General features: G+C 37.3%; 1 protein-coding gene across 1 annotated transcript in view; it reads right to left on the bottom strand.

The window, feature by feature from the left end:
* Positions 1 to 1,019: 1,019 nt before the first annotated feature.
* CCDC93 (coiled-coil domain containing 93) overlaps positions 1,020 to 22,381 on the bottom strand; it is a 37,752-nt gene continuing 16,390 nt past the window's right edge. Inside the window, exons 11-23 of the mRNA XM_064661522.1 lie at positions 22,184 to 22,270; positions 17,903 to 18,019; positions 13,559 to 13,621; positions 13,293 to 13,366; positions 12,657 to 12,738; positions 11,339 to 11,410; positions 10,144 to 10,215; positions 9,768 to 9,876; positions 6,549 to 6,631; positions 5,547 to 5,584; positions 4,086 to 4,170; positions 3,195 to 3,308; positions 1,020 to 2,199 (exon numbers count right to left, since the gene is read on the bottom strand). Of these exons, the coding sequence (XP_064517592.1) occupies positions 2,146 to 2,199; positions 3,195 to 3,308; positions 4,086 to 4,170; positions 5,547 to 5,584; positions 6,549 to 6,631; positions 9,768 to 9,876; positions 10,144 to 10,215; positions 11,339 to 11,410; positions 12,657 to 12,738; positions 13,293 to 13,366; positions 13,559 to 13,621; positions 17,903 to 18,019; positions 22,184 to 22,270 (1,050 nt within the window). The 3' untranslated portion in view covers positions 1,020 to 2,145. The remainder of the gene's footprint in view (positions 2,200 to 3,194; positions 3,309 to 4,085; positions 4,171 to 5,546; positions 5,585 to 6,548; positions 6,632 to 9,767; positions 9,877 to 10,143; positions 10,216 to 11,338; positions 11,411 to 12,656; positions 12,739 to 13,292; positions 13,367 to 13,558; positions 13,622 to 17,902; positions 18,020 to 22,183; positions 22,271 to 22,381) is intronic.

Here is a 22,381-nt window from a genome sequence, read left to right as displayed (position 1 = left end):
ATTGGTTCCTTCCCTGGTATCAGAGGAAATGGCACTCAACACATACAGCCTGTGTCAGAAGGCAAGGATCTATCCTCTTTTCATACCTCTCCAGCCTTTTTCTTCTCATTTTCACAGGAGTCTTAAGGCAAAGATAAGTGTCCATCTGCCCTGGGTTCCATCTGTTTTAGAATCAGTTATAATCTGGACTCTGATTTATTCCCTATGAGCAGTAACTGCATCTTTACAAACCTCTGATTTATATCTTAGTCAAAATTACAAACTCTTAGCCAGACAAATGGCTCTAACATTTTCATACTCCTCGTTGAAGTTTCCAGGTTACTGTGTTTGTAGCAGGTAAGCATAAAATTTAACCTTATACTGAACAAATAATCACATCATTTATTCTACATCCAAGTTCATTACTTATCCTACCTAGGGAATTTTGCTTGATGGCTAAAGCAATTTTGATGAAAATGGTAAAACCCAAATTGAAACATCCACTCAAGTTCTTTTTTTGAGAATTCCACAGTACAGAAATACAGCACAGTTTCAATTCTCAAACAGGTTTTCTTGTTGCCAAAGATGAATTATTTGATTTACAAACTAGAAACAGCATAACAGTTTTTATAGAGGGCAAAGTTTGTAGATAAGAAATAACCACCTAGTATCAAAGCTGACTACAAAGTCTGCAAGTTTCCTTCTTTGAAGGAAATGCTGAATATAATTTTTTCCTTCTTTAAAGGGACTTGGAATCTGATTTTGCCTTCCTTTCTCACTAGCCCTGGGCAGACTGACTTTTTGAACAGATACAAGAGGAGTAGCCTGTGTCTGTTCAGTCCCTGACTCGTGTGGGAGAGCAAGGTACCAGTTGGCTCAGTAGAAAGGTTTTCTTTATGTTTGTGCTGAAGGAACAAGATGTCACAAAAACAGCATCTCATTTCACTACTGACACAATTCATCTTTTAAGGCACTTGTAACTTGAGAGCCTGGTAAAGCTCCTAAGGCAAGTTCCACCTTAAAGACACGATAGCAGAATGTCACTGGATTCCAAACATCCTTTATTTTATATTTGCTGCCATAGAAAGTAATTGAACAGCACTGTCATCAGGGTCATTGGGAAAAGGGAACATGGATTTCTTCTCCTGAAGATGTGATGTACATTAAGAAGTCAGTCCAAAATCCTGGTGTTAAGTACAAAAAGCAACTGTTTGAATTATAAAATACTGTATATACAGATATAAAAATGTTTCAGAAAGTGTCCCACAAAGTTTCTAAACTTTCAAGATCAAATCTTCAGCAGGGTAAGTAGGTTGTTGTCTTCAAAGGTGAGCATCAGTTCATTTGAGCACAATGTCTCAATCTTTATCTTCCTATATTACAGGTGATAGACTGATTTTCATCCCAGCCAGGGATAACATGGTAGTCCTAGTGATTAAGGTGTTTTTTCCTGGAGCTATTAATTTAACAAGCATACTCTCTATATATAAAAATGAAATTTCAAAGAAATTTATACAACAGCTAGACTTTATAAAAATATAGATCTATAATTTTACACCAGGACTTATCCAAGGTAAGTCTCCATTTTCTTATGTCTTAACCATTAGAAATTAATTTTTATCCTTTGGAATCCTATCTATGGCTAGACTGTAAATTAAAGTAATGTGAAGTTATTAGGTGGTGAAGCGAGTTTCAAGAATCTCATTCTGTGGGGGTTTTTTGGGTCAAAATTAACAAACTACTGCATTCTGCAGTGCTCGTCTTGTGGTACTGGACATATTACACAGTACATATCTACTTATTCCAGAATCTTGAACTAATTCAGTGTTAAAACCCAAATAAAAACCATCTCCACTGTTCTTACTGTGGGAAAAAAAAACCACAAACCCAAATCCAAATAAATAAAATTAGACAGTATTTCTATTTTGCTGTACTGTGTTAACTCTTTACTGTGTAGTGGAGGCAATAATGAATAATACAAGCCATGTGATGAGGGATTGTAAACTGAACACATACTGGAAAAAACAGACTTTTACAGCTGTGTGTATATACTTTTTTATATATATATCTATATATATACATCTACATTGCAGTTATAACTGTCACCTCACAAAAGAGATTCAATGGACTGAACAATCTTCTATAAATTTCCCTAGCTGGAGTTCTTCAGGAAGAACTGGCTTTCAGCTTGGACAGCAGTATTTCATTCTTACGGCATTCCTGTGAACAGAAAGCAAACATAGGAGGAGGTAAACATGGCTCTTTACTAGTTGTATCTCCACATCAACAAAACCAAATGCTTTTTTTTGTTTTGAAGGATCTCCAAAATCCAAAGTAGTCTGGAGTGAGTGATGAGCTGAAGATAATTCCTATTCATCCACAATGTTATTCCAGTGATCATACCCATTAAACTTTGACATGCAAGCCAAAAAGAACACTGCTTGACCATTCATCTAAAGTTGTAACAAGTAGCTAAAGCAAATCCAGCAATGGAAGAAAAATGGGTTAAAAATTAAATAAATAAACCTCCACCTAAGTTCTGCAACAAGGATGTAAAATTCTGTATGTCAAACAAGCAGCTGAACAGTCCCTGTCATTCTCCCAGAGCACATTGTCTGAAACAGGAAGAAACTGTCTCAGAACAAAGCAGGACAAATTACAGAAAGATGTTTTTCCTCCAACATCTGAAGCCAAATGACAATTTTGCCTGGCAGCACTCCTTTGTCATTCATTCTTATGGAGACAAGAATTAACAGAAGTACAAGATGATTAAAAGCTTGGGAAAGGCTGAATCAATGAAGTGTTAAACGGTGCTTTCACAGTCGTTAGACAACAAGGCTGGTTCCCAAAGGTATTTATAACTACCAAGAATCTGCACTTCCTCCTTATTCACACACATTCCCTCAACCCTCTTTGTTCCAGCAAAGAGACTGCTCATAAGTCTTCAAGAAATTCCACTCAGAAACCTAAATATGCATCTTGCTTGATAACAAATTAACCTCCCTGTAACATGGAGGGATGCCAATCTAGCAGTGAAAGAGGAATTGCCAGAATCAAGGGTCCAAGATTCACATGGAGATAACCACCAGGATACATCATGACCATGGTGTGATAAGCATTGTGGCAGGAAATCTCGTGCATATATTAGTGCACAAATCAAGTAAAAATGGGTCACTGAACATTTGACAGTTTAACATCAGCAAAAGTGCTCTTACCTCTTTAAATTCTTTCACTGTTTTGAAGTAAAGCCTCTGTTTCTCTAGAAGCTCTAAGTATTCATCATTCAACTGGTCTCTTCGCATTTTGTTTTCTTGCTTCTTCTTTTCCATCTGTTGGTGTGTAGGAAGGATAAGAGATCATACACTGTGCATGGAATACACACACAGATATCCTGCATAAGGAACAACTATCTATAAAACACAGTGGCAGACAGATGCCTCATAAATGATACCTAGAAACCTAGTGCTGAAGCCCCAGTAGCAGTGGCACTATAGATGGCATTTGGAAAGCAGCAAAATAGCCCCCAGTGTTAGCAGAACAGTTTTGTCTTCTCTGAACCTGTCCTCGCCCACAAACCCTTTCACTTGCTATGTGGACACAACACACTCAGCAGTAAAGCTGAGCCATTTCTCAACCAGGTCAAAAAACCCATCTAAGTGGATTCAACAGGTGAGGGCTGCAACTAAGACAAGGGATGGTTGGGACTCTGAGGTGCTGCTGACCTTCTTCAGCAGCAGAGAGCGGCTCCCATGAGCTCCAGCTGCCTGAGGTGCAGCTCTGACTGCACCCACACAATCCAGGTGGAGGACCTCCCCCTGAGTTCAGTGACATTCAGCTGCCTCAAGCATTTAAATCACTACACTGCCAATAACCAAGTTATGGGGTATAAGCTTCCTGTCAGGTGTTATAACACCTCTGTTCTACTCTGTTCATTAACATTTAGTGGTGAGAAGTTTCTTATCAATGTGAAAAGAGATAATACTTGTTAGCTGCTTGCTTTATTTGCACCTCACATAATGAGTCTCTCCACACACAGTTATTATCCAAGAGGCTTTGCTGAAATAACTCCCAGTTTCTAGCAAAGAAAAGTGAGAGGAGTCTCAGACCTTCATTCGATTCTGTTTGATGCCTTCTACAATCTGCTCCATCTGCCGTAAAAACTGCTCACGAGAACCAGAAGATGCCATTGCTCTGGAAAGAAAAAAATGTAACAACTGACAGGGATGTGAAACACCATGTCTCAGCTACAAGCTCAATGTACAAAGTGTCTTGTACATTTAGCCACATCCAAGAATTCTCATTGCTTAGTGTTCTGTGTAAAAATTCATCTTTGCAATCAGTGATTTCAGTAACAGTGCAGCTCTTCAGCTGCTATAAGCTACCAAAGCGAGGGGAACAGACACTGCGGAGCTCATCACAAGTGTTGTCCCTCTCAGTTCCTTTTCTCATGTGCTGTACAGAAATATATTGCAAATAACTAAATAAAAGCATAAATTTTTAAGAAAAAATTACTGTTATGAATGTTAAGGAAGTTAGTAGAGGTCTAGGAGGTCAGAAAATATTCACTAAGCAATTTCAGGCCCTAACAGGGAAAGCCTAGAAATCATTTTAGACTTTAACATATCTTAAACAAAGCAAGAAAAAATAAACCAAGGAAAATGCAATCCCCCGTGCACACACCCCCAAAAAGCCCCCAGTCCAAAGACCAGCTGTCAATTACAATATTGGTTTCTATTGTCTGGACAAAAGAATCTCATCACTGAGCAAAACAGATCTACAATCCCTGCTTCAAAGGAAAACATCTGAAACAGTAAATTCCTGGGTTTTGTTGTAATTATTGTGTTGGATAACATAATAGGAAAAAAAAAATTAAAAATAATTCTGATCAAATACAGAAGGTCACAAGTGTATAGAAGAAAGTAAAGAGATAATTACTCTGAAAAAAAAAAGCTTAGAATTTCATAACAGAATTATAAAAAGATATAATAGGAAGAACTGTTTAAAACTACTAAATGGCCATCTCCTCCCCCATGACTCTCTTGAATTGAACTGCTGTGACAAAAATTCCTAATGGGCTTTTGTTTCTGAAATCAAAAAGATCCAGAGAAAAATAAACATTGGCTGCATCACAGACTGATATTTGACCATGAACTTCCAAGGGAACCATGATTTTACATAAGGACTTCACACTATATCAAAACCTTTAAATACAGAGTTGTTTTAAAATAAACATGTCTGAAACATGTCCCAATCTGATGTTTTGTACATAATATAATAACCACAACTTCACAAAATGGAGGAAAAGATTTAAATTAATGCCAGGAAAATTATGACGGAATTTCCACATCTAAAGACTCAGATATTAAAAACATATGTTGGCTATAAAAGTCTGGGGAATCATAGACTTGGAATTACCTAACAGGCTTAATCAGAATTAATAAACTATTTTATAAACCAGTTTATGATTATAAAACTTTAACAAATTTTTAGTCTCTATAACTGATGCCCACCACCATTCTTCCAACCAATTCTTTGCCACTATAAAGAGATAAAGGATCATTACTTACTGATGGAAGTTGTCATGAATAGAATTTAGTAAGTTAACCTGTGAATTAGAAAAACAAAAAAGAAGAAAATATACATTTGTCTTTAGCTGCTACTTAATGTAGTTTTTTAAGTCTGGTATATGACTCTTTTGAATGGAAAAAATGAAAACTACCCAACAAGTAGATTAGAATCAGCTACTTAAGGGAAGGAAATGGTTGCTTATGATCTTTGAAACCAGAGATACAGTGTCTTTACACAGTCAAAAATTTGACCACTGCTTGTCTGTCAAACTAAACAAATATATCTAAGTAATGCAAAACTCACTAATCTGTTCTTAGTTCATCAGAATAAACAGAGAAGCCTGAAGTATCAAAACATATTTTAAAAGTAAAGTCATAATTTTTATCAACTCTTGACAACTCCTATTTCTCCATCTTTACTGAAATCAGATGTTTTGTCATTGCCAAAAAAGAAAGCTGAAATCACTCACTTAAGTTATGCCTAACAAAGAGGTGAACCCTGTATAGCTGGGAGAGACAAAAACCAAGTTGCTTCCATGAAAACTACTGTTCTGATACAGTAAAATCACCAGTGGCTTCAGTGCAGACACGCTCAGACCCTGAGAACTAACTCTGATGTTGCTGACAGCAGCTGGAATTTGCTCTCCAAAGTTATTTCCTGGAGCATTGGTTCATAATAAAAGATATTGACAAACACGAGAAAAATAGGGCAATTTGGACCTGTGATAACATGACAGAGATATTTGCTAATCAAATGTTACTCACATTTTGTGAACACAGCAAGTAGTTTAAACATGGTGTACTAACATCAGTTCTCTTACAACACAGACCATTTCCCCTCCAAGATTAGAAATATTCCTATGAATCAGTTGTTCCATTTTTATTTACAAAGACTGGTAACTCTGCTATGACAGGACTGAATATGGCGAAAGCCAAGTAAAAACTTTTTATCTCATTCTCCACAGATGGAATATTTAGAAAACAGTAATAACAACTTCTTACCTCCTTTTCCAAATATACTTTCTTATCATCCAGTGTATTATAAAGAGTAAAAAACTGCTTCGTTTCTTTGTGAGTTGCTGAGACTGCAAACAAAAAAAAAAAGGAGTAGAATAATAAAAGAACATGAGGCAAAATGGAATCTGTAGAAATACTTCATAGGATTTATATAACATACTTTCCACTATCAATAATGGAACACAGTCTTTAATACACTTTGGAAAGATGTTCCCTCTGAATGTAAATCTCAGTAGGGTTTCCAGCTATCATCTTTTATAAGGACAAACACAGCTCAGTGTCTAAATTAAGCCTCAAATGCTGACAGTCCTTTATGGCAACATATGTTGGCACCATCACCCTGTCCATCCTTTCTTCTCCAGCTTTACTCTTACACCACACAGGTTCCTGTGCTGCTCACAGTGGCCCTGGCACAGCTGTAGTGTTGGAGAGGCACAGGCTGGGCAGGGACAGACAGACAATCTGATAGTACTGTGTGGGAATAAAGTGCATTAGACTATATATTTCCAGCTGCACAGGTGCAAGATGACCAACAAAGCTTTTTCTGTTTCAAAGCCTTTTTAATCTTCTTAGAATCTATTCATGGTGATAGAATTAAATAATACTTTCTAGTTTAGGTGTTTATAGCAGATGTTGGTCAGAACTCAGTGGGGAAGGTAAGGCTCAGCCATGCCTTCCCTTTGAGCCTACAAGATGATGCCTGATACTTAAATCTGCTGAGTGCTCTTCTTTTCTTCAATGCCTAAGAAAACCCAAGATATTTGTGATTCCCAAGGAAAGAGTTCAACACAGAAAGACAGTTAGCAGAAATCATTAATATATTAAGTACTGTCTAGAAACCAGAACCTGGAAAAAAATGCATGGGTTAAAAAAGATAAACCTCAGTAAAATCATGCTCATTACACCACACTCTAAAGGCTAACCAACTGCCATCTTTAAATAATACCTTTATGGAACTAATACACTTGGCTAAGCTTTTCAATAGAACCATTTACAGACAGAATGACCTCCTTCCCACAGCACAACCTCACTGAAACTTCCAAAATATTTAAAAAAAATTGCAGCTTTTGATTTGTACCATCCTCTTCTCCAGCTGAAGCTCAGGAGCAACCCACAGCCCAAAGTTGTATGTCTTAGTGACAGAAGTTCAGCAGTGGCTACTTCTGCAGTAGGAGATGCTTGGGATCAAAGAGCTTTGTCAGTGTCACAGTACAAATGTGACATGTTCTGCTCAAGCCACAGCCTCAGGGAACACACTGAGTACCAGGAGCCTGGAAACACTGAGGAAATCAGAAAAGCCTGGCACAGGTCGACAAATTAGTAAGGGCTGTTCAGTATGTTCCACAAAGATTTTCCAAAAGGTAAAATCATGCTGCAGCATGAAAAACTGCAGAAACACAGGCAACAGGCTTATGTCAAGTATGGTCTCTTAGTTAGTCTGGGTTTTGCAGAACTGTTGCCAAATGGAACCAAGGCTTTTCCCAAACCACTTCCTTTGTGCAGCTCTTTCTGTTCTTGCAGCAGCTCTGGTAGTCCAGATTTTTTATGGATTCCATGTACCAGCTGAGAAAACCTCTCAAGATTTCCACTGGGCAGAACGTTGTAACAAGTTATGGAGCCTTATGGGCACACACCAGAACCCGTGTAAGGTACGAGAGACAAAGAAGAAGAGGAAGAAAGAGCCAATTGGCTCATTGATTCTCTTGAAGCCTCAGCTTAATGTTTTCAATGAAAGAGGCTCTGTTAGGTAAAAAGTAAAGCACTGAACACTGGAACTGGAAAGCATTCTAGTACAAAAATCACAAAATCACTAAGGTTGGAAGTCATCGCTGAAGGCTCTTGTCCAACACCCCTTGGATCAAGGTTCAAAAAATCAACTCTGAAGGTCATCTGAATCTGGCTAAATGAAAAGCCTCTACATACCTCTAAAATTACCACAATTCACAGAAAGACTGGCTAGAGATTGTCAGCTCACTTTTCCAGAAGCTTAGCCTGTATGACACAAGTTCCCAACCACGACTGAGCACTCTGTTATCCTGAGTTACTACACATTGTACTATAGAAAACAAAGTCCCATAAAATTCAAAGCATCTTAAATCTACCGCAAGCTGCACAAGTCTCTTTGATTCCAATCTTTCTGTACTTCCTATATAAATGAAGCTCAATCATCTGAGCAGGTGGATGCTCTGACTAGAGACTGAATTAACGCAAGACAATAAAGTTCTTTGTAGCTGGACCTGATTAAATGAACTGCATGGCACAGCAAAGAGGGGGGAAGAAGTACTGGATTTTTACTGACATCTCTTCCATGTATTGAGTTAGACAACACACATGGAAGACAGCACACGACTGTGTCACTAGAGATGTCTCACCAGGGCAAAGGATCTGGATCACAGTTAGATAACCAGACTGGAACTGCTCAACCCTCAAGAGCTTGGTTCACACACATATTTAATAAATGCAGAATATCTATAAAACATTAGCTAGTTCTTTTTGCTAGACTTAGCTTATGCTAATATACAAGTTCATTAAATATACACCAGTAAGCAGAGTGGTCTGTTACCAGTTTAATGAACAATTTTGAAATTTTATTCCATTTGCATGTTCCATACCATCCATGCACAGCAAACACACTCCTATCCAAAAATTCAACTGAGCACACTTCCCAATTTTATAACTTCTGATCATAGAAGCTAAAGACAATTTGTACTCTCTTTCTACCAAGATACTGCAGGATTTTACTAATCAAAAATGAAAGAAAACAGTCCCTTCAAGAGACTGCCTTTTCTTTGTAGTTCTTGACACAGTTTGGTTCAGAATCAGATATTTCACTTCAATGAAAACAACGAATGCAATCTAATGGTAAGGCAAATTAATTAAACACAACTCAAATTCACAGCAATCTCATTTGTCAATGGTAAATTAAGGACTTTCTAAACACATTGGTCATTATCCTAAACGACAGAACCTGTTGCAGACAAAATTTACTCCAGAGATCTTGTGCACTGAGTTTCACCCTCAGGAAAATTCTTAAAGCCCAGCTTATAAAACCTTGAAAATATGGTGTAGAACATGAATACCAAAAGACCCTTAAAATACCACAAAATTAATAGTGTTGTTGTTACATGCCATATGCTCAAAATGCAACTGCCCTCCTTTCAGGGCTTTAGCCTTCAGCAGGATGTTCCTGCTTGATATACATACCCTGACTGTAAAGTTCAATAAATCTCTTCTGATACTGTGTGAGCTCAGCTCGGCTGGGTACTTCATCAATCTTGCGCTGTAAAATGGCTATTTCTCTGTTTCTTCGTGCCTGAATAGAAAGTTAGGAGGGGAGAAAACAAAGCCTCTTCTTGTTCTCTTCTTAAAATGGATGAAGCCCGCCCCCCCAGCAATACTTTGTTACTAAATAATTTATTTTAAAAAAGAAAAGCATTGGCTGAGGATCAATTTTTTTTTGTAATTGATTTGTGGCAGAAGAACTTGTTAAAATTAGAACAACGAAGAGAAGTATTAGAAGTTACAAGAGAAGAAAAATGTCAACAATTTCATACAAGTAAATTCACAAAGAGTTACTCACCAGTAACAGCCGGATCTTTTGAAGTTTCTCTTTCTCAGCTTGGTACTGCTGTTCTATGATCTTATTCGGCTCCTAGAATTTGAGAACCCAAAGCAATTGTGTATTACAGTAGCATTAAGAGCTGTACTGCAAAAATGGGCAGACTGGGTTTGTTTTCTGTTTTTCTCTATCTTCCATTTAACGGTGCCCATAATGACATCACCATTTGCTGTTTTAGGGGTTTTTTTAACAATAACTCATAATCTGTATTAAAAACCTGACACATCTACTGTAAGCAAGTGCATTTAGCTAGCTTTTAATTTTCGACATTTTAGTTTAAGATGTCAATAGTATTTGCACTACTTTCCAAGAGTCGCACTTTAAATATGAATCAGAAGATTGTCCGTACCCTTCGTCTGAGTGTTTATACTTTGATTCAGTGGTGGGTTTAAAAATAAACAAGGCATCAGGAGAGAACATAAATCCTCTGACACATTCAATATTTCCTGGATTGTGGACTTCAAGGTAACTTTTTCTTGTTAAAAATTTAAGGTTTAGGTTTACTTTCTAATTTTTTCATGCTGTGTTCAGAAGGACAGCAGCATCACAGAACTTCTGATCTACCTCATCTCAGAGGCATGAATGTATCAAATGTTTACCCATGGAAAATACAAGTCATTCAAGCTTTTCCTTTTCTGTTCATTCATTATTCATTGCCATCACTCTGGATGCAGTTGTGTTGAAGCCTAACTTCTGACAGCTGCTCACAGCATGCAATGTACCGAGCCACTGAAAACTCCTGCTTTCATCCTTCAAATAAACCCACTTCTAACGAAAAAACAACCAAGCCAAACATGCTTTCTGAGGAAGAGCTGTTTCTGTCAGAGGTATGCACAGCTCTTAACACCCAGAGATTCTTCTCTGGTACCATACAGAAAGAAGTAATACACAAAAGAAGAAAGATGCACAAAAGCATCACTGAGTAGATCCCCATGGATCCTGCAAGAATAATCAAGAATGCTACAGCTGTTTCCAGAACAGGAATTATTTCTAGGATTATTAGCCTCATCTGTGCCTTTACCAGGGGGATATGGAATTTTTCAGATATTTCAGCAGATACTTTAATGCTTACGAGAATGTCCCAAAAGTCAGAAGGACTTAAACCAACATTTCAAAACAAAAATCGTAAGTAAAAAACTTAGACATTTGCTATTACCTGTTCCTCCCCATCTTCCGCTGCTTCAGCTTTCAAATTCTCAATACTTTGTTGAAGTCTCTCCATTTCTTCCTGTAATACAAACAAAAAATGATGGGGCTTTTAACTGAGACCTATTCTCTTAGCAGGGGAGAGCAGGGATCTTGACAACCCCCACTAACAAAACTGCAGAGCTGACCACACACAGTTTGAACAGCATTCCCTGCTTAAGGGTAAGGCATCCATTAATACTTATTACATTAAACTGTCTGCTTTTATCAAACACAGAAACAGATTTATTTTACTTGCAAATACACTAGATCTAGCTAAGACAGCTAATGAATGACATGGGCAGTGAAGCTGAAGAAGCAAAGCAATATTACAATAGCAGCAGAGTGACATGGGACTGTAACATATGGCACTTGTAGAAATGAATGAACCTAAAGTTACTTGCAAGGAAGTTTCCATTACAATCCTTTAGAGCTTTCCAAAGGAGTACGTATGGAGAACATGAGGTTCTTATGCTCCATGTAGGCCTTAGGGCACTATTTGCTTCTTTTCATTCTACTAAATTACATCCATTATTGCTTGAATAGAAGGAAATGAAAACATTTCTCTCTGATCATATTTCTGGGCAGTCCATAAACACAGCAGTAAATAGGAAAGTGAAACAGCAGTTAAGCAGTAAAACTGGAACATGTTCTGAAAACCGGAATAGCTCCATCTCAGTCTTGTCTCTTTTGGTGGGTTGCTCCACAGATAGGGGCCTTGATGAACACTCCTCTTTGGCACTTTGCCTCTCCTCAGGTCCCTGCTGGTTGCATTATCCAGGAAGAGATGATCCATTTCAGGCTGTGAATAGCACAGGTGGGTGTCTAGTACAGCCCAACCTCAAACTTACATTTTAGTATCCCTGTCAGCCCACCCCAGGTTGCTCTCAGCAGAATGGTGACGAGCAGGAGAAGAGCCAGAAGGGCCACAGCTTTGAGTAGCACAAGGCAGATCTGGAGTCTAGGAACTGCCCTGTATTAAGGTCCAGCCACATGAACTCAGCTGCCCTGGCAGCCCTCAGGGCAGGGGGCAGGTCCCTCTGGTTAATCCAGTGCCAGCCCTTTTGGTCACAGCCTTGCTGCAGATACAGGAAACTGCCCATAATTCTGCTGCAAATCAAGCTGGTGGCAATATTCAACATCAGCCTGAACTACCAGAACATGGGGGGTGGGGAGTGCTGGACAGATGACAGACAGCGACACACACAGCACAACAACAAATCAGGAAGAAGTACAATGCTTACTCACCAAGTTTTAAATTAATCCTTACATAAGACACTGGAACTTACCCTACAATGTGCTTTGAACTCTTGCTCCTGGCTTTTCAGGTTTTCATTCATGGCCACCAGCGCTCGCAGACTCTGTAATACGCTAAATTTGAAGATCCAGTAAATCATATTAGATTTTTAGTTTCTAATTTAAACAGATGGAGAATTAACATATATTAGAACAAGCTTAGTTCTAAGTAAATTTCTAATAAAATCTAGGTAAATTAAAATCCCAAATACCACCACTGATATACCAAGGTCAAAATAAAGATGCAGTATTACACTGAGTATTTTGATGGCTTTGCTATGTTTTAACCTCATTACTGTGGAAGTTTTGAGAGGCTCCTATTTAATTTATTTGAGATGAAGGCTTCAAATATGAACAAAATAATTCAAGAAGGCCTCAGCTACTTGTCAAATGTGTCTAGGGTTCTTCTGTTTTAAACACCTACAATTATTTTGAACTACAGACTGACACTTTTCATTCTGACTGAACACTATGGTAATGTTTTCCTGTCTTTGGAAAGCAAGCTGGAGAATTATTTAATTTTAAAATTTTAGTTATTTGTGTAGGTTGATAAAGGAAGAAACATTGAATGATTCATTTTAAAGTCATTATTTTTCAGAATTTCAAAGGTCATAAAGGAAGAAACTTACCTAGAATCTGCCTGGGCTTCTATTGTTTCTAAGGCTGCCAATTCCTTGTCCAGTTTTTCACTGTAACTCTTAACCTAAGGGTTGCAATTAATAATAAACTGAAATACACTTCCACACATGAGTCATGCTACTTAGCTTTCCCACACCATGGGATTAGTGAGTTAAGCTGGCAAACACCTTCACCATTTAATACATTCTTTCACACACAGAACTTCTTAAAAGTATTTCAGCTACAATCAGCACACAGGAAAACAAACAAAGATTACCTCAGCTAATGTCTTTTTTGCTTCGGTACATTTTGCCTGCAGATCAGTACATTTAGCTTGCAACTGTTATGAAAGAGAAAGAAAAGATTTTGATTCTATATTCACACTAATTACACCTGTAATGCAGAACAGCAATATCTGAGCTGTTCATGACTGTCTCTTAAACAACAGGCCAACTATCACAGACAGTCTTTTCTTGTCAGCTATTCCGAGAGCATTTGATTGCAAGAATTCTGATTGAATATTTAATTAATGACAGCAACATTTACCACGTGACCTTCCAGATAAAGTCCCAGAATAAACAACAGATTGTACAAAATATATGGCAACAGAAGGGTAACTTATTGCACAGAACTCTGTGAAATTACTCGAACTTATTTAGCCTGGTTATACCAGCCTAGTTTCACACCAGGCTAAGAAGAAAGTCCCATTTTGTACTTCTCCAAATAAGTCAGGGCATACCACATGTCCATACCAAATAAGCAAGCTGGTTTATGGTTTTCTTTTGTGCAACTATGGAAAGTCTAATAAGAAGGCAGTTAGCAAAATGCCAGCGGATATTTCACTTGTAATAATTTACAGAGGTTAATTTTAGAAGAGCATCCTTCTTTAAAGTCCTTATGATTTAAGACAACATTGCCAACAGTAACAACAAAAACGGGACATGGGTTACAAAAGTGGAGCAGAAGTGAGCAAACAAAAACCACACATGTAGCTCTGTTTCACTTCCCTTCATGCTGGTTTAGTTTGCTGTTCACAACACAGAGCTGTGATTTAATGCTCCACTCATTCCTTTCCAAAGCCTAATTTATATTAAAAAAACCCCTTTTTTATTGTTTTTCATAACTTTTCACCAATAATTCACCAATAGACTGGATTCCAACTAACTGAAAAAATTTTAAGCCTGCAGTCCATATCTCATGAAAACTGACATAAAGATTAAAGAGTTATCTGTTATGAGAAATCCTGCCAAAACTTACTACACTATTGACGCCGGAACTCCATAAACATTTTTAAAAAGGTGGGGTCTTGACCGTCACTGATTTCAAACACTGCCTTTGGCAAGTAGTAAGAGAAATTCAGCCAGGAAATTTTTACTTTACTAAAGTGATAAAAGGAGTATATTTGGCTAACAGCTGTCAGTACATTTTTTCCCCACGTATAAACAGCACTGAGACTGTTATGTACTGAAAACAAGCCACATAGAATTAAAGGGTCCTCAACTGTTAAAATGGCATGAAAACAGACTTAGGAAATACTTAAGTTTTCCTGTGAATTGTGAAGTTTGTTTGGCAGTTCAAAGCAGATCCATAATGAAGTAAGAACTCTACCAATTTTGTGTGGTTTACAACCAGGGTTCCTCCTCATCCTAAACTGCTTTCTGATTCTCAACAGCACATGGAAAACAAGCAAATACATTCACTCATATACCAGGGAAACTGGCAAAGGAAATTGCGTGCACAAGGCATGAAAACGTAATCCCCACAACATATATCTAGTTAACAGACATATTCTGTATTACTGATCCAGGAGCCAGACTATGCTCAAATTCTCTGGAATATCAGAGTCATCTGCTACAGACAAAATGCTTTTGAACACTTCAGTCATTGAGGCTGCAGACAGACTTTGATGGATCCTTTCTGCTTTCCAGATCATAACTGCACAACACAGGAGAGCTGCAAAAGCCACCCATGACTGCTGGGCTCACTTACCAGCCTCTCTTACTGTTCAACTAGGCAAGAAAGATCAAGGGAACAGCACAGCTGGAGAGCTGTGCTAGTGCACATCTGCACTTTTTGAAACCTGAGCTAGCTGTTGCAATTTCCTAATGCCACTTCTCCTCCACAACTGTACCCAGGCTGTCCTCCCCAAAATTAAGCCTGAGCTAACTGCCCACAAGGGAATGCAAGGGCAATGCAGTGTTCTAGAAAATACACACCCTCAAACTGAGCATGCCTCCAGTATGACTACAGATGGAGAAAAAATACAGATGGTTGTGAGCTGTTGGACACAACCAAAACCTGTAGATTTGTAATTAGAACTTAATTAAACCTGAACAAATCTACCCTCTTTTATAACAGGACAGTGCTACATCATCGCCAATCATGACAACAAAGCTTCTTACCGGGAACAGGTTTGCTCAGAGCAGATGCTGCAAGTGCCTGCATCTATCTCCATTCTACAATATACACACACCCTACATCTCTATCTCCCTTCACATGTACGTGTCCTACAGCCTTTGTGGTTTAAAAGAAGAGTTAAAGTGTGACACAAATGTACTGCAATGACTTGGGATACACTGAAATTCCCCACTTCTGAAATTACAAACATCTCATTTTGTAATTTATGTTTCTAGTTCAGAAATTAACTTCAGTCAAACACAGGAATCCACCAGGATTTAACTGCCTGTAAATTCATACTATGATTCTGAAAGCCCGACACTTCAGCCTATATTTAAATGCTAGGTAGTGTCAATACTTTTCTTACTGACAGCCATCATCCTGACAGGACACCAAAGTTATGTTTGACATAAAGAGACATGGAAAATTCATATTACCAAAATGTTAAAAGAATATAAACTCAAGTAAAAAAAAACCAAAACACAAACAACCTATATTTTATTTCATTATATAAAATAACATCATAATTATAGTATATCATAATACTTTCTAATATTTCCCTCTAGAGTGAAGAAGAATTGTGATGGACATAGTTTGCATTCAAGACATAGTGAAAACAATAATTGTAGTGTTACTGACAATTAAAAAAATGCTATTTCTAACAGATAGGCATGCCAGAGGGCAACATGAACAGATATGCATCAGTTTAAGAAGAACAAAACTAGTTTGACAAATTCCAGAGGAAATGCATTCTAATATTGACCAGTCAAAACACTGTCATACTCTACCCCTCAAAATTCTTCTTTTCTGCAAAATAAATCAAGAAGAACCTGCACCAGTTCTTAATAAAGCTTTTTATTAATTTGGAAAAAAGAAGAGAGAAATAAAGAACAGGATAGGCAATTAATCTTTCAAATGTGTTGTGCATAGGTTTTATTTCTCCAGTTTTATTTAAACTTAGCATCACTTGAAAATTAGTCAGACTTCAAAAAATGTTTCACAGCATATGCTTTACTTGAAGGAGATTTAAGCCTTCAATGGATAAACAACCTTTAAATAAAAGACACTATTGCACTGTTAAAGACTATTTTATTCTAATTTTATAAATAAATAAATGAGTTAACTCTCTAAGTGGCTGAGCAGGAAGGTTTAGAATCCAGTGCTTCCATAGCTATCCCATAGAAGGCAAGGCTTTCCAAGCTACCCTTCTTTTACCTCTGTTGTTTGTAGGACAGAACATAACAGCATCTCACAAAATGTCTCATACAGACACCTACCTATCAGAGCCCCTGTAACCCAACACTGAACAGATAAAACCAGTTAAGATGTAAGGTTAAGGCGTTACTGACAAGAGCAGAGCAAATCAAAACAAAAAGCAGATGAAGGCTGCTGAAGCAGTGCTGTACTTGACAGAGCATCACTCACAGGAGTCACCGGCAACTCTTTTTCCTCAAGTACTATTTATTTTTTTGGCAAGCTCTTCCAATTACTGACTCTGATGCAGTATGTTTTCATCAGTTTCTGCAAGCTAAAGATGGTGCTGATTACAGCAGTATGCATAATTAAAAGCAGCATTTCAGTAATGGCATAGCTTTTCCACTTACACTTTTCTGTGTTTAAATGGCAATAGCATAAGTAGGTTGAAATAGAGGAATAATGGTATACTTGCCCCTAGTTACAGATATTAAAAAAACATCACTCACAAATTCAAGAGCCTTTCCTTCCTAAAAAAAATGCGAAAAGGAAAATTGAGTAGTAACTTGCAAAAATGTCCACAAACAAACCAGCAAAAACCCCACCTTGGTGAGATAAGCTGGCTCATATAAAGGACAGGAAGTGCTAAAAGTAATTTATAACATATTTCAGAGTAACTTCCTAAATTGTTTCTTAAAACTGTGAAAACAGCACATTCAACACTGTAGCTAACAAATCAGTGATACTCTCTCTGTTTTTCTCTGAAAGACATGCAAAAAGAGGAAAAGCATGTTTTGATTAGCTAGCCCCCTCCTCACAGACAGGGCTACACAATTTTTTAATATAAAACCAGCCACATTTTCTTAGTAATAAATGTGCAAGCAAGACATTCAGAGACGCTGAAATGAATGTTCAGCATGACAAATTGCTGGTACAGAAGATAGCTTGCAAATCTTTTTTGGATAGCAACAACTTTGTGATCAACCACATTTATCAGAGTTTTCTTCTTTATTACACACACAATACTTACCTCTTCCAGGAGCTTGGTTTTTTGCAAAATCTGCTTGTTCAGAGATGCTACCTTCCTTCTGTGTTGTTGGGCAGCTCCAAGCCTTTCTGGTCGCTCCTCAGCTGAAAGCTCAGATTGCTAAAATAAACCACAACAACAGCCTTTTGGACCTCACAACATTGCTTTCTGCTTCTTCAGAAGCTCATGAAATACCAAAGTGGGACACATCTATGAATCTTCTTATCTAGAACTGCACCCCACTATCCAACAGAAATAACGACTTACCAATTTTTCTCACACCAAGATAAGGAAGTAGCTGAACAATTGAATTATATTCCAAAATTTACAGGTAAAGTAAACTAAAAATAAAGTCAAGTGTCCTGGTTCAGGTGGAAAATAATACAGTATATTAGAAGACAGACATAATTTTTTGGCATCAAGATTACAGTTAAACCTGGTAGAGTCCTTAAACAGAAAAAATATAAACATGCTAAAAACCATCTTAAGCCATGATATTTACTGAGCTTGTTGACTTGGAGATGCTCTACACCCCAGTAAGCAGATCCAGGACTTTCAAAGGCCTTGAACAATAGTGTTTTTAGATTCTGAAATAGAGGCTTGGATGCATCTTGATGCTGAATGACAACAACATACTCAGTGTGGTAGATAAAACCCACTGAGTGGTAAATGTTTTTTGTGTGTGCACATGTACTATTGACACCAGTCTTTGAGAACTACTCAATCCAGCCTGCAATGCCAAGGAAGTGTCTCATAAATACATAATGAAGACAGCAATCTGGATCCAGTCTCCTATTCTCTCTGAATAGTGAAAGCAAAGCTGACAGAAACATTCTTTACCAGAAATAACATTTATAATAGAAACTGTATATTTGCAGTAGACAAAAGAATGATTAAAAACCTGTGACAGCCTGATGTCTAAGGGATTATTTGCCTAGAAATTATTTGTAACTTTAGAAAGTCCTCTGTTTTGGTAATTTGCTTCATGCACTCATACTTCTTTTTTTCAATTAATCCATTTTCCAATATTTCATTAGAAAACCAGTTAATTTTTAAGTACTTCAGGTGCTAATTTACAGTCTGTCAAAGACTTCAATACTAAGTGCTCTTTGAATAATCACCAAATATTGACAACCACTGCAATGTATAATCACCCAAAATGCTGCAAGAAGTATGACATACTCTTCACTCATATTTGGTCCTGGTTCCACTTTAGGCATACAGGTAAACAGCTTAATTTTAAATGAAAATAAGAGGCAAGATCTGTCCTCCTCTTCACCATTTTCTATGTTATTCAATTTGAAGAGCAGCTTAATGATTTGTTGTACTTTTACATCCACAACACAAAAAGACCAATTCTGACTTCTTAACCCAACAATTCACATACTTTCTCTCCCTTTGTCAGGAAAGGAAAAAATGCCTATAAGCAACACCTGTAACACTGAACTATTCAAGAAATACACGCTCAGACTCACTTATTTTTCTCATTCTTTAGTCAAATCACATTCCCTCATCATGTCATGCATTCCAAGATCCCATCTTTCTCACCATACATTCAGCATGTCTTATATGCATAACATGCCAATTGAGAAAACTGGAAGTGCAAGAGAAAAAAACATGAGCTAAACCAGTCCAAGACTGATGTTTGCAAAAACAGTAAAACCCCATACAGTACAGCTTTGGCACAAAAAAAAAGGTCATGTCTCAAGAATGAACTGTTACAGCTTGCTTTTTGAAAATGGGAAATAACCATCACTATAATGCAGAGGTTTCTGCAGAGAAATCCTTCTGGTCTGCAAATGAAAAAGCCACGGATAAGCCTCATGCAGTCATAGTGGGCTAAGGATCCACTCTGCAGCAACACTATAAAGTTATTGAGGAACTAGGTTCCAAGTCGTGGAGAAAAATCCATCTTTCAGCACAGAAGGAAGAAAGCACAAAGTATAGGAGCTAGTTTGCTTTTGACCTTGTTGTTGCCTGGAGCAGCAGCTGCCTTTTGAACACAGTTTAAGAAAGCTGTATCTGAGCACTAATGTTTCTGACTGTTTAAGATTATCAATTTGCTACTCTATCTCGATATATGAACTTCAATTACACGTGAAAAAAAGGGATACATGGATACATCCTTCAGCTTTTCTGTGAACACACATTATCCCCACCACTAACAGGTATAGATTCACTTCTGTATTCTTCCCTGTTTCCTGCAACTGCTCAATTGCCCTAAAAAGATTTAGCCAATTCAAATTAGTTAAACATGAAGTGTTATTAGCCTCATTTTGTATGATAGAATTTGATAAATTAAACCACATTATTAGTTATGCATGAGGATCACTAACGCATGGCAGCTCAAAAACTGGTAGCCAAAATACATGGCTAATTCTAGACTTTCAGAGCCTGTCTCCCACAGTTCATATGTAAAGCTTCTGCAATTAATGTTGTTCTTTATGATGAGCCTCTCACACATATATGCTATAAACTAATAATTAAAGAATTCAAACATTACTCTATAGAACTTTACAAGGGTTTTAGAGTGTTTCCTCAAGCCAAAAAAAATATAAAAATATCCAATTTATTATCTTCTTTGAACAACAAACCCTAACCAAATTAAAAGGTTAAAAATTTTATTGTATAATACTTCTACTGACTGTATAGGGAGCATAAAAGTTTCTGATATAGGATTCTAGAAATCCTAAAATATGTTGAGTCAACTTAAGATATAAGTAACTTGCAAACAGCACCTAAAACTCTTGAAGAGTATTCTCCTTCAGGCATTTTTGAAGGAGGTAGTTTTGACACAGCACTACTCTACTTTTAGTCATTCTCTCACTTTACCAGGGAAGAAGGTTTTGCTCCTATTCTACTCCTAGCAAAATCACTTGTTATTGATCACTGTAGTTGTAAATTCTCAGTAAAATCAAAATAATTGAATAATAATTGAATAATTGGCCTTAGAAAGCTGGTGATGAATAGACAGATAAAAGCCATGTTAACGATTTTCTGACAGTATTTTTAGAAAGTGAGGAATGACACCAAAATCCTCCCTCCAGTTTACTCAGTAAGTTAACACAGCAGCAGAATGGAGGGGCAAATGCAGAAAACTGTATGCATTGATCTTCTGCAAAAATGCCTCTTGTAAGAAAGGTCCTGGCACATGGCAACATCAGACCTAGAATTTTGTTTGTCAGCTATCTTCACTGGGCCTGTGGATTCTATTAAGACTCTGGTAGACAAATAAGCACTGCTGCATTCCTCAGACTGTGTTTAGTTACAAGGGGTTAAAACTATTAACGTTATATCCAAACATTGCTGAAGCTTCAATAAACTGTTTGATAACATCCTTAATTCTTTTTCTGATGCATGAATATGTGCACAGAAATTTATTTTGTTTTATCACATCCAATAGTTTTGAAAAGTGATCTATTTTTGGTTTGACTCGAATCAGTTCTTACTTTCCAGAGTATTAATCATTGTTCTACTATAATAGTCAAGGTTCTGCTGCCTTCTCTCAGAACAGAAGAAATGTAACATTGAAATATGACCCTTGGGCTTCTGTTCTTCCAATTCTTTATAATAAAGAAAGGCCAGGAATTTGCTATAGACTCTGTTGAGCTATAGGGTTTATCTCCCAAATGGGAAAGGTCCATACCTCATATGTGTCAACAAAAAGGAAGAAATATGAGAAAACTATTGGACAAATAAGAGCGACCTATAACTCATATCTGGCAGTGATGTATTGTATGGATTAATTGCTTGAAGAGCCAGATTTTCTCTTCACATTACAGTAAAAACAATCACAGTTGAACACAATAAATGGGGCGAATGTGCACATTTAATTGCCTTGACTCCTTAAAGCAACAAAGGCTTGGGTTTGATGAGACAAGATTCAAAACTAGAGACCCAAGGCATGACAGAATTGGAGCCCAGTGCAAGGAAGATCCCAGTATATGAAAATCTGAGTGGAAGAGGACTAGATTTTTTTCTGAGCAGGCCCTCAGAACTGTATTTCTGTGCTAAACGCTGAGCATTTTAAAATGTATTTAGAGTTTAGACCTGTAATTTGCATAGGGCCCTTCTTCCTTCACAAAAACATTTAAGCAGCTGCTTAAACTCAAATTACTCATACATCTCTTTAAAATACTTCCCTGAATTCTGGCTTTGGTGCTATCCACAGCATAAATGAAGCAGTATGTTTCAAGAGAATTATGGCAATTAAACTGGAAGCTAAAGGCCTAAATTAACAAGCTTTGAACACAATGTGGTAAAACAAAATCAGGTGACACTTACCTTTTCAGCATATTCAGACACTATTTGCTTGATCTCATCTGACTGGAGTCCAACAATCTGGCCAACTGTGCTTGCTGTCAGTTTTCCCTGCAATTGTGTCAAGAATATGTTTGGAGTTTCAGAGCTGCCTGTACTTTTTACATGACAATTTCCACAAGCTCCAATTTTTAACAGAAATTTATAAAATTTTTACACCGC

The sequence above is a fragment of the Pseudopipra pipra genome, chromosome 7 (assembly GCF_036250125.1).
Source record: "Pseudopipra pipra isolate bDixPip1 chromosome 7, bDixPip1.hap1, whole genome shotgun sequence".
NCBI lineage: Eukaryota > Metazoa > Chordata > Aves > Passeriformes > Pipridae > Pseudopipra > Pseudopipra pipra.
The sequence above is the reverse complement of the archived record's forward strand: the minus strand, read 5'-3'. Positions and strand labels throughout refer to the sequence as shown.